At 41.0% G+C, this 13,744-nt stretch overlaps 1 protein-coding gene across 4 annotated transcripts in view; it reads right to left on the bottom strand.

The window, feature by feature from the left end:
- Window positions 1–13,744, bottom strand: part of LOC124034644 (glutamate receptor ionotropic, delta-2) — a 671,933-nt gene that overhangs the window by 83,092 nt on the left and 575,097 nt on the right. For all 4 annotated transcript variants that reach the window (XR_006838605.1, XR_006838606.1, XR_006838607.1 and 1 more), the window contains exon 12: window positions 11,796–11,934. Coding sequence is in view for 1 of the 4 variants with exons in the window: in XM_046348089.1 (XP_046204045.1) it covers window positions 11,796–11,934 (139 nt within the window). In the remaining 3 variants the exon portion in view is untranslated. The remainder of the gene's footprint in view (window positions 1–11,795; window positions 11,935–13,744) is intronic.

Raw genomic sequence — 13,744 nt, 5'->3', positions numbered from 1 at the left:
AACATCTGTTGTTACCATCACTACTATGACTCTTCTGTTGTTACCATCACTACTATGACTCCTATGTTGTTACCATCACTACTAAGACTCCTATGTTGTTACCATCACTACTATGACTCCTATGTTGTTACATCACTACTATGACTCTTCTGTTGTTACCATCACTACTAAAACTCTTCTGTTGTTACCATCACTACTAAAACTCTTCTGTTGTTACCATCACTACTAAGACTCTTCTGTTGTTACCATCACTACTAAAATTCTTCTGTTGTTACCATCACTACTAAGACTCTTCTGTTGTTACATCACTACTAAAACTCTTCTGTTGTTACCATCACTACTAAGACTCTTCTATTGTTACCATCACTACTAAAACTCTTCTGTTGTTACCATCACTACTAAAACTCTTCTGTTGTTACCATCACTACTAAAACTCTTCTGTTGTTACCATCACTACTAAGACTCTTCTATTGTTACCATCACTACTAAAACTCTTCTGTTGTTACCATCACTACTAAAACTCTTCTGTTGTTACCATCACTACTAAAACTCTTCTGTTGTTACCATCACTACTAAAACTCTTCTGTTGTTACCATCACTACTAAAACTCTTCTGTTGTTACCATCACTACTAAAACTCTTCTGTTGTTACCATCACTACTAAAACTCTTCTGTTGTTACCATCACTACTAAAACTCTTCTGTTGTTACCATCACTACTAAAACTCTTCTGTTGTTACCATCACTACTAAAACTCTTCTGTTGTTACCATCACTACTATGACTATTCTGTCATTATTAAGGCTGTCAAGAATTATACACTGCAAAAAGTGAAATCTAAGCACACCTAAATATCTTAATTGAGTGATAATTCACTTTAAATTTGGGTTTTTGTTTCTTCTTACCAAGATAAATTATTTAACATCATTGGCAGATGTGCTTATTTTAACCCCCAAAAAGGCTTAATACAAGTTATTTATATTTTTGGGATATATTTTACCTTAAGAGGATTACTATTGGATACTGTTACATAAGCATACTCCCCCCCTTTCACTCCCTCAATCCATCCCCCCACTCTCTCCAGCTACTCTCAAACCCCTTTGAAGGTTTTAATGATCTTTGCCGCCAAATGTTGAAGGGGAGATTCTCCTTAGGTAATGTGTAGCTACATGGAGATAGGTTGAGGGTGATGGTGGGGTGGGTGCGGGAGTGGCAGACCACGGTCCCAAATGGCCCCCTGCTTGTTATGTCGTGCACTACAATTGACCATAGGGCTCTAGTTAAGTAGTGCGTTAGATAGGGAATAGGGTGCAGTTTGGGACAAAGCTTATCAGTCTGGCGTCTAAACCTGAACATCTATTAAGGCATCCCTCTTCAGCTCCTCTGTCATCTTGGCCCTGTGTTTTTGTTTGTCCCACTACCAATTACCTTTAGCCGAGCTGTTCATTGAACAAGGAAATGGACTTAACATCACTTGATTATTGCCTTTGTGACTGTCTTTAGAGATCATTTGTACAGGAAGCTAAAACATTTTCTAGGGAGGGAACTAGATTCAGCCACTGGACGATTTTTGTCTGAGCGAATGGTCAGGCGGAAAATTATTCTTATTATTTTTACACTGCACAACCACAACTAAGCCCAAAATGAGATTGGATTTGAAAATAACAATACTTTTATACCTTGATTACATTGAGACACAATGACATACACAATGACATACAGTGAGCTCCAAAAGTATTTTTTGATGTTTTGGCTCTGGGTTTGAAATTATACAATAAATATGAGGTTAAAGTGAAGAATGTCAGCTTTAATTTGAGAGCATTTTCATCCATATCGTGAACCGTTTAGATATTATAGCACTTTTTGTACATAGTCCCCCTATATTGGGACAATTGAACTTATGTGTATTAAAGTAGTGGAAAGTGTTTGGTCTCATATTTATTGCACACAATGGGGGAGGCAGGTAGCCTGGCGAGTAGGAGCATTGGGCCAGTAACCAAAAGGTTGCTGGATTGAATCCCCAAGCTGACAAAGTTAAAACCTGTCATTCTGCCCCTGAGCAAGGCAGTTAACCCACTGTTCCCCGTCCACAGATGACGTGGATGTCGCCTAAGGCAGCCCCCGCACCTCCCTGATTCAGAGGGGTTGGGTCAAATGTGGAAGACACATTTCAGTTGAATGCGTTCAGTTGTACAACTAACTAGGTATCTCTCTTTCCGATGACTAAATCAAGATTGTGACTCTACACATTTGTTGGATGCATTTGCTGTTTGTTTTGGTTGTTTCAGATTATTTTGTGCCCAATAGAAATGAATGGTAAATAATATATTTTGTCATTTTGTAGTGACTTTTATTGTAAATAAGAATATAATTAGTTTCTTAACACTTCTTCATTAATGTGAATGCTACCATGATTACAGATAATCATGAATAAATTGTGATTAATCATGAGTGGGAAAGTTACAGACACACACATATCATACAGTCAAAAAATAGTAACCACCCCTGTTATTGTAATGGTGAGAGGTTAAAATGTCTTGGGGGTATGATATTTTTGTGTCTGTAACATTCTCACTCATCATTATTCATGATTCATTCAGGACTATCTGTACTCATAGTAGCAGTGTCCGACAATCCAACAAACAGGCAAAGCGTCAATACAGGACAAGATGGAATCCTATTACACTGGCTCTGATGCTTGTCGGCTGAGGCAGGGCTTGCAAATTATCACTAATTATATAGGGAAACGCAGCCGCAAACTGCCCAGGGACGCAAGCCTACTAGACAAGCTAAATGCCTTCTATGCTCGAGGCAAGCAACACTGAACCATGCATGACAGTAGCAGTTGTTCAGGACGACTGTGTGATCATGCTCTCTATAGCCGATTTGAGTAAGACCTTTAAACAGGTTAACATTCAGACGGATTACCAGGACACGTACTGAGAGCAATGCGCTGACCAGCTGGCAAGTGTCTTCACTGACATTTTCAACCTCTGCCTGACCCTGCCTGTAATACGTACATGTTTCAAGCAGACCACCATAGTCCCTGTGCCCAAGAATGCCAAAGGTAACCTGTCTAAATGACTATCGCCCCGTAACACTCACGTCTGTAGACATGACATGCTTTGAAAGGCTGGTCATGGCTCACATCAACACCATTACCCAGACACCCTGGACCCACTCCAATTCGTATATCTCGCAATCTCTATTGCACTCTAGACTGCCCTTTTACACATGGATAAGAAGAACACCTATATGAGAATGCTGTTCATTGACTACAGCTCAGCATTCAACACAATAGTACCCTCCAAGCTCATCACTAAGCTAAGGACCCTGGAACTGAACACTTCCCTCTGAAACTGGTTCCTGGACATCCTGACGAGCCACCCCCAGGTGTGCGTGGTTAGTCCCCTGTAGACCCAAGGATGTACTTCCTGTAGACCCAAGGATGTACTTCCTGTAGACCCAAGGATGTACTTCCTGTACTCCAACACCATCATTAAGTTTGCCCGACGACACAACAGTGGTAGACGATGAGACAGCCTATACGGAGGTCAGAGACCTAGCAGTGTGGTGCCAGAACAACAACCACTCAGTCAATGTCCGCAAGAAAAACTAACTGATTGTAGACTACCGGAAATGGTGGGCCAAGCACACCCTCACTCACATTGACAGGGCTGTAGTGGAGTAGGTCAGAGCTTCAAGTTCCTTGGTGTCCAAATCAGTAAGGATCTAGCATGGTCCATTCACACCAACACAGTTATGAAGATATTTCCCCTCGGGAGGCTGAAAAGATTTGGCATAGGCCCTCAGATCCTCAAAAATGTCTACAGCTGCACCATTGAGAGCATCTTGACTGGCTGCATCACCGCTTAGTATGGAAACTGCTCGGCATCCGACCGGAAGGAGCTACAGAGGGTAGTGTGTACAGCCCAGTACATCACTGGGGTCGAGCTCCCTGCCATCCAGGAACTCTATACCAGGCGGTGTTAGAGGAAAGCCCCAAAAATTGTCAAAGACTCCAGCACCCTAGTCATAGACTGTTCACTCTGTTACCGCACCCACCGCAAGCGGTAATGATGAACCAGGTCTGGAACAAACAGGGAACAGCTTCTACCCCCAAGACGTAAGACTGCTAAATAGTTAGTTAAATAGTGAACCAAATAGCTACCCAGACTATCTGCATTGACCTTTTTGCACTAACGTTTTTGATTCATCACATACGCTGCTGCTACTGTTTACTATCTGTCACTTTATTCCTAGTTATTTGCACATCCACTCAGAACGGGTACCCTGTGTATATATACAGTGCCTTCAGAAAGTATTTACACCCCTTGAATTTTTCCACTTTTTGTTGAGTTACAGCCTGAATTTAAAATGAATTAAATGTAGAAAAAAAACATTCACTGACCTGCACACAATACCCCATAATGTCAAAGTGGAATGACACTAATCATACTTTATTATTAAAAATGAAATGCTGAAATGTCGAGTCAAGTATTCAACCTAAATAAGCTCAGGAGTAAAACTGTGCTGAACAAGTCACATAATAAGTTGCATGGAATCTGTATGCATTAATAGTGTACCCCACACATCCAATTATCTGTAAGATCCCTGTTCGAGCAGTGAATTTTAAACACAGACTCAATGACAAAGACCAGGAGGTTTTCCAGTGCCTAGCAAAGAAAGGACACATATTGGTAGAGTGGTATAAAAAAGCACACTTTGAATATCCCTTTGAGCACGGTGAAGTTATGAATTACACTTTCAACACACCCCGTCACTACGAAGATACAAGCGTCCTTCCTAACTCAGTTGCCGGAGAGGAAGGAAACTGCTCAGGTATTTTATTGCCGTCTGTAGTAAAGCAGAAAATATGACATCTGTGGTATGAGATTGGGTTATGACGGAGAGAGAGAGACAGAGAGTGCTACATCCTCTAAATCCCTTTTTCCCTCAGTCCATCCTCATACTCATCCTTCTGCTACATCTCATCTCGCTCATCTCATCTCTTCTATTCTCTCTCTTTCTCTTTTTTCTTTTTTTTCTGAACCAAATCCACAGTCCTCCATCTCACCTCTTTTATCAATCCGCCCACAGTGTCTACCAAGTCCTATCTATCTACTGTTCACACGTTCTGTTCCGACCCTGCTCTGTTGCTTCAGCTCACTCTCCTCCTACAGGATTCACAAATCGTCCACAAAACTCAGTTTTGAACAATCATTTGTTATTTCATATCCAGATAGATCTCAGAGTAGGGCTGTTACGGGGACTGTATTACTGCCACACTGGCAGTAACAAGTCATGACCGCAGTCAAATTCCATGTGACCGTTTAGTCATGGTAACTCGGCTTCTCCAAGCTCTACATGCTACTGATGGTCATTAGTAGCCTACCTTTTCAACTCCTCCTATTAAGCACATTGTTTCGCTTTTACAACAGGAGCAGAGCAACCTACCTGGTTGGCAAGGTGCATGATAATGGTCCATTCTAAATCAAAATTAATTCCCCACATATGATTTAGTATATGTAAAGACAAGATTATATTAAGAATAGTCTAATGGGTGACAATATTAGCCTATCACTTGTGAGTGATGTATTATCACTTGTGAATGATGCCCAGGGTGTACAGTAGGGCAAGAAACAGAGCATGCCTTTTTTTATTTTGCGACTTTATCAGATCATAGTCACACATGTAGCCTATCCCATAAGCCTATATGTTTAGATAAGGTTTGTATGACAACTAAAGTGGCCAAATAACATATAAAAATTAAGCATATTAATCCGCATTACAATCGGTGTAGAGAATAGATTTGGGGAAGATAGTTTTCACCATAACAATACACCTTTATAATAAAGCATTACATGCGTTTGCGGTCACTTTTGAGAACAGTCTTTTCCCACTATTTGATTGCATTTTGGAACATTCACGCTTTTAGCCTTGTTGAGCTTATAGTGTGAAGAAATAGCCTAATAGCAGTGGTGTAAATTACTTCAGTAAAAATACTTTAAAGTACTACTTAAGTCGTTTTTTAGTCCATCTGTACTTTACTATTTCTATTTTTGACAACTTTTACTTCACTATATTCCTGAAGAAAATAATGTACTTTTTACTCCAGAAATTTTCCCTGACACCAAAAGTACTCATTACATTTGGAATGCTTAGCAGGACAGGGAAATGGTTAAATTCACACACTTATCAAGAGAACATCCCTGGTCATCCCTACTGCCTCTGATCTGGAGGACTCACTAAACAGAGAACATCCCTGGTCATCCCTACGGCCTCTGATCTGGAGGGCTCACTAAACAGAGAACATCCCTGGTCATCCCTACTGCCTCTGATCTGGAGGACTCACTAAACAGAGAACATCCCTGGTCATCCCTGATCTGGAGTGCTCACTAAACAGAGAACATCCCTGTCATCCCTCTGCCTCTGATCTGGAGGACTCACTAAACAGAGAACATCCCTGGTCATCCTCTGATCTGGAGGACTCACTAAACAGAGAACATCCCTGGTCATCTGATCTGGAGGGCTCACTAAACAGAGAACATCCCTGGTCATCCCTACTGCCTCTGATCTGGAGGACTCACTAAACAGAGAAAACAGAGAACATAAACAGAGAACATCCCTGGTCATCCCTACTGCCTCTGATCTGGAGGACTCACTAAACAGAGAACATCCCTGGTCATCCCTACGGCCTCTGATCTGGAGGGCTCACTAAACAGAGAACATCCCTGGTCATCCCTACTGCCTCTGATCTGGAGGGCTCACTAAACAGAGAACATCCCTGGTCATCCCTACTGCCTCTGATCTGGAGGACTCACTAAACAGAGAACATTCCTGGTCATCCCTACTGCCTCTGATCTGGAGGACTCACTAAACAGAGAACATCCCTGGTCATCCCTACTGCCTCTGATCTGGAGGGCTCACTAAACAGAGAACATCCCTGGTCATCCCTACGGCCTCTGATCTGGAGGACTCACTAAACAGAGAACATCCCTGGTCATCCCTACTGCCTCTGATCTGGAGGGCTCACTAAACAGAGAACATCCCCGGTCATCCCTACTGCCTCTGATCTGGAGGACTCACTAAACAGAGAACATCCCTGGTCATCCCTACTGCCTCTGATCTGGAGGGCTCACTAAACAGAGAACATCCCTGGTCATCCCTACCGCCTCTGATCTGGAGGACTCACTAAACAGAGAACATCCCTGGTCATCCCTACGGCCTCTGATCTGGAGGACTCACTAAACAGAGAACATCCCTGGTCATCCCTACGGCTTCTGATCTGGCGGACTCACTAAACCCAAATGCTTTGATGTTTGAGTGTTTGAGTGACTATCCGTGAATTTAAAAAACAAGATAAAATTGTGCCATCTGATTTGCTTAATATAAGGAATTTTAAATGATTTATACTTTTACTTTTGAGCAATTACATTTACTTTTGATAATAAAATATATTTAAATCTAAATACTTTTACTCAAGTGGTATTTTACTGGGTGACTTTCACTTTTACTTGAGTAATTAAGGTATCTTTACTTTTACTCAAGTATGACAATTGGGTCCATTTTCCACCACTGTCTAATAGTTTATCAACATTTTAAGCTAAACTTTCTGATCTGTTGCATCAGCCTCATTGCTATGAAAAGTTTTTTTATGCTAGTGGTTGTATTAATTTGGGATCTATCGAATCCCACAACTGTTCAGCATATATTTGGAATATTTATTCCTTGCACAGAAGACGAAGTTGACCAATAGAATATGTCAACTTTTGTACTATGGGGGATAATAGGTTGACATAGGCTACTGCTTTTTGCTGTTCGTTACTCATCTTGTTGGCTGACAAAAAGTAGCCAGTTCCTCTAACATCTTCAATATGCTCCTTTCCGTTGTGTCTCTGATGTTTCTGTCTTCACTTGTAGCCTACTTAGCTGCGAGAAGGACACGATCAAGTGATGGGCATTGGCTAATAAGAATTGAGATATCTGAGAGAGTCATATATGTGAGTGAGAGGTGCTTCGGAGCAAGGCAGTTGGGAGAAGGGAATTACAATGATTATAATCAGCTTAAGGGCACAAATGCCACTTTGACTGCAAAAGTCGTGGATTTCTTAGGGGGCATTATGGCCACACAAGGGGGATGCCGACGCGAAATTCGAGGCCTGGTGAGAATATTATCAAGTGCTTGTATAATTGTGAATGAGAGACTGATGAAGTGTGTGCAGCATGGGCAAAAAAAAAATCATGCCTTCATCATTAGAGTCATATCATGCACCCTTAGAATTGATTAAAAATCTAAACATATAGCCCAACGTTTGTATCACAACTAAAGTTGCATAAATAACTCTAAATGAAGAATATAGTTAACCTCTCAACACAGAATAGCTGCATGTGCACACTTCCTTGGAGATCATTTGTAGAAAATATCCTTTCTATTATATTTATCTATGTTCAATTGTATTCTTCATACAATATAATAATAAAAAATAATGCCACGGAATTATAAGCAAATCTTATCCGCTAAATGAACTGGTGTAGGCCACAGCCATATCATGGCATAGTCAGATCAGGACCTAACATAAGGACAACTCAAGAGTATGTCCTTCTGAAATAGACTACATCATGTATATTTCGACCCATCTAAAATAATCATGGATTTCCTGTGATGGTGTAGGGCTATATTAAATGGATTTATTATAATTTTTTAAATGTTACCACGAGACCGGGAGTTATTTGATTGATAATCACCGGCTGACAAAATTTCATGACCGCCACAGCCCTGCCTCAGAGTATTATTACTTAAATATTTTGTATATTTCTTCTTGTCACTGTGCCAAGCCATTCAGCTTCATTGACTCAATGATCTATACTATAGATGACATCTATAGATGCCAGAGCAAATAGCTATTAAGACAATCTATATGGCTCCTTCCTATAGAGCCCTTATCTGTAGATAGAGATAGATTGAAATGTGAATGAGGACTAAAGAGGGTAAAGATGAGAGAGCTCCACTTCCCAAACTCGGTCAAATGGTAATCAAACTTTTATCAGATCACAGACCATCTAATTAAAAAATCACAGTGTCCCCCCCCCCCCTCAAAGCACATTACATAAATCGTGCAAGGTTTCCTGACTGAGGCAGCACATCCCTCCTCTTTAAAACAACAGGCCCCTGGGTGTGGAATTTAGGCTCTAATTATTCCAGTAATGACCCCAGAAGAGTCTACACATTAAAGATAATACATTGAAATTTATGGAAATCCTAATTAGCTGCATAGAAGTAGAACGGAGCAATCTGAGAAGGACTCATTAATGACATCTCATGCAAGTAGAAAAATAAAAGGGGGGTCTCTCTAACTCTCTCTGTCTCTCTGTCTCTCTCTCTCTCTCCCCACTCTCTCTCTCTGTCTCTCTCTCTCTCTCCCTGTATGTGTGTGAGATCGAGCAGCGAGATGAGATTTTCTTGCAAAGCACAATTAACTATATCACTGCTAGGCATTGTGGAATCTGATTAGTCCAACAAGCGGTGGGGATTTACGCGTCATGACGACGAGACGGCAGAAAGGAGAAGGCTTACTAAATGCTTATTAAAGACATGCGTGGGAGGTTGAGGAGTGTTACTAACTGTTGACTCACACACACTCCCCCAGGTCAACTTGAGTCTTCTTTTAGCGTTGCACAGTGCACAAAGTTTAGTCTTCCTAAATCACCATGGAGTCCTCCATGGAGTCCTCGTAAAACAGTTACCTGGCACAGGTGATGTCACCTGCAGGATGATAGATCTGATTTGTGCCACACACAATAAAAAATGTAGGACCTCACTGGGCCCTGGGGGGGGGGTGACAGACGCTCTATCTTTCCAAAAACAGCAGGCTGCCCAGGTTTATACAGAGAGAAGAGTGGGATGATGACATTGAATCAACCTGGAAAACGGATTGGATTTGCATTTTTCGTTGATTTTACGTGGAATTCAACCAATCAAAACTAAACCTTGAACTGATGTCTGTGTCAAGTGGGACGGCTGCATTTTCCCACAGGGATTCATTTATATACACAGTCTGTCAACTGCAGTGTGAGGTCCTGAGCGGTGTGTGTGTGTGTGTGTGTGTGTGTGTGTGTGTGTGTGTGTGTGTGTGTGTGTGTGTGTGTGTGTGTGTGTGTGTGTGTGTGTGTGTGTGTGTGTGTGTGTGTGTGTGTGTGTGTGTGTGTGTGTGTGTGTGTGTGTGTGTGTGTGTGTGTGTGTGTGTGTGTGCGTGTGTGTGTATGTCTGGGTAAAGGTAAATCTATTGTATGTGTGCATGTCTTGTGCATCAGTGTGTGTCTGTGCTCTGTTATGGATACATAACAGATCCTGAATGTAAATGAGCCAACATAACAGTTCCTGAATGTAAATGTTTCCAACATAACAGTTCCTGAATGTAAATGTAGCCAACATAACAGTTCCTGAATGTAAATGTAGCCAACATAACAGTTCCTGAATGTAAATGTAGCCAACATAACAGATCCTGAATGTAAATGTAGCCAACATAACAGATCCTGAATGGAAATGTTTCCAACATAACAGTTCCTGAATGGAAATGTAGCCAACATAACAGTTCCTGAATGGAAATGTAGCCAACATAACAGATCCTGAATGGAAATGTTTCCAACATAACAGTTCCTGAATGTAAATGTTTCCAACATAACAGATCCTGAATGTAAATGTTTCCAACATAACAGATCCTGAATGTAAATGTAGCCAACATAACAGTTCCTGAATGTAAATGTAGCCAACATAACAGTTCCTGAATGTAAATGTTTCCAACATAACAGATCCTGAATGTAAATGTAGCCAACATAACAGTTCCTGAATGTAAATGTAGCCAACATAACAGTTCCTGAATGTAAATGTAGCCAACATAACAGTTCCTGAATGTAAATGTTTCCAACATAACAGATCCTGAATGTAAATGTTTCCAACATAACAGATCCTGAATGGAAATGTTTCCAACATAACAGTTCCTGAATGGAAATGTAGCCAACATAACAGTTCCTGAATGTAAATGTAGCCAACATAACAGTTCCTGAATGTAAATGTTTCCAACATAACAGATCCTGAATGTAAATGTTTCCAACATAACAGATCCTGAATGGAAATGTTTCCAACATAACAGTTCCTGAATGGAAATGTAGCCAACATAACAGATCCTGAATGGAAATGTTTCCAACATAACAGTTCCTGAATGGAAATGTAGCCAACATAACAGATCCTGAATGTAAATGTTTCCAACATAACAGATCCTGAATGTAAATGTTTCCAACATAACAGATCCTGAATGGAAATGTTTCCAACATAACAGTTCCTGAATGGAAATGTAGCCAACATAACAGATCCTGAATGGAAATGTTTCCAACATAACAGTTCCTGAATGGAAATGTAGCCAACATAACAGATCCTGAATGGAAATGTATCCAACATAACAGATCCTGAATGGAAATGTATCCAACATCAAGGTCTGTAACATAATGAGCATGTGGGTTGAAGAAACCACATTAACCAATAGTCTAGTCCCAATTACATGTTGAAACAAATATTGTCTTATTTTAACAACCCTGGCCTGTAAAAAATTTCTGGTACTGTGTGACAGTTTTCACTCAATGATGAAGACAGAGGTGGTGTGGGAAAAGGATGACGTTGTTCTTAAATGCTAATCTGGGGTCAGTTTAGAATTTCCCCCACTAATGATTGAGGTTAGGATTGGGGAAGCTAATCTGTACCTGGGGGAAACTTTAACCCGGAGTAGTGGTGTGCTACTTACTGGATAGAGTTCTCGATGCGGGTGATGGTGAGGAAGGCAGCCAGGTTGGCCGTGTAGGAGGAGATGACGATTAGAGCAAAGAGCCACCATACCCCCATCATCATCCTCGTGGCCAGGGTGGTATACGGAACCTCACCACCTGAAAATAAGACCAGGACAACAGAGGCAAGAGGTTAATGTCAGCCAAATGACAGGTGTGGTTGCGCATAATTAACATTTTCCACAAGGGAAGATATTTCACTTTTCTCACACAAGACAACATACATTCAAGTCAGACTTTCCAATGCGCGTGGACTGGACACAATATTTTTCCAACTCTGTTTTCTTCCATTCTTCACATTTTCATAAGGAGACAGATGTGTGCTGTATGTAGAGTGAGTATGTCCTCAGCCAGGTAGCTCAAACAAGGCTAAAGCACATCTGTTTTGTTCTCTGTATTGATGCAAAACCTTTCCTTGGCGCTCGAGGGGAGGGAAAGGGGAGTCTCTGCCTAGAAAAGACAGCCTCGGCTCCATGATGGATCTGTAGAACTGAAGCCTCGCCTTTATTGAAGCCTGTTCAAAATTAGCCTCATTTATCCTTGTAGCTCGCAGATCATTGTGCTCGCATGTGGAATAAGTGCCAGGCATTTCAATCCCTTCAGCAAAGACTTCATCAAATATTTGACACCCACTCTCTCCAGTGCCGTCCTCTGGGTTTATCTGTCTTATGAAGGAAATGTTCAGTTGACATGAGCTCATATTGCCCGAAGGCTGTGTGTGTTCTGTTTAAATGTTGTTGCTATTGTAGAGTAGTTTAAATATTCTTCAATGTACCCCGATATTTTCATTTTCATAGTTCATTTGCTTGAGTTTCTTAGAATATTCTTTAGTCATAAGATGAAGTAGGGGAGGAGAACAAACCCCTCTTTAATTTATTTAAAATAGAAGTGAAACATCATGGTGAAGTTATTTAGTAATGTAAAAACAAAAAAACAGTACTTGCAAAAAATACTTTTTGACAAATGTACATTCTCTTCTGACTCATAATACCCCTGTCTATGTTAACTTTATGTACTCTTGTCTGTATATTTCAGTTATTGTATTGTGTATTATTGTTCAATGAACAATAATAGTTTACATGTTCTTCTGTGCTTTGACTGTATGTTTGGTTTTCATACAACACAAGTGATTGTTTGTACTTAGAAAGGAGAAGGCCCACAAAGTTAAGTTCCTTATCATGTCTCTTCCTTGATAAAGGACATGCTTTGGGTTTTTCCAATCGGGTGATCTTGACTAACATATTCTGACCCTGAAGAAGGCCCAGTGATGCTGAAACATTGGTAATTTACCCAATAAATTACTGGGAGTTTATATATAGAGTGTGCGACTCTCTATATATTTTTAATAGTTTATAGTTTACCTCCACACACAAAAAAAATGATTGGTGTGCGCCAGCTCATGTTTTTTACTTTACAAAAAGATTGAAATTATTTATTTTCGAAATGTCCCCTGAACATCATGCTCCCAGTCCCCCAAATATCACACTCCCATAGTCCCCTGAAGATCCTGCTCCCATAGTCCCCTGAAGATCCTGCTCCCATAGTCCCCTGAAAATCATGCTCCCATAGGCCCCTGAAGATCCTGCTCCAATAGTCCCCTGAAGATCCTGCTCCCATAGTCCCCTGAAATCATGCTCCCATAGTCCCCTGAGAATCCTGCTCCCATAGTCCCCTGAGAATCCTGCTCCCATAGTCCCCTGAAAATCCTGCTCCCATAGTCCCCTGAAGATCATTCTCCCATAGTCCCCTGAAGATCATGCTCCCATAGTCCCCTGAAAATCCTGCTCCCATAGTCCCCTGAAGGTCATTCTCCCATAGTCCCCTGAAGATAATTCTCCCATAGTACCCTGAAGATCATGCTCCCATAGTCCCCTGAAGATCACGTTCCCATAGTCTCTGGGATATCATG

Source organism: Oncorhynchus gorbuscha, linkage group LG04, assembly GCF_021184085.1.
Source record: "Oncorhynchus gorbuscha isolate QuinsamMale2020 ecotype Even-year linkage group LG04, OgorEven_v1.0, whole genome shotgun sequence".
Taxonomy (NCBI): domain Eukaryota; kingdom Metazoa; phylum Chordata; class Actinopteri; order Salmoniformes; family Salmonidae; genus Oncorhynchus; species Oncorhynchus gorbuscha.
This window is presented reverse-complemented; position numbering and strand designations above follow the sequence as displayed.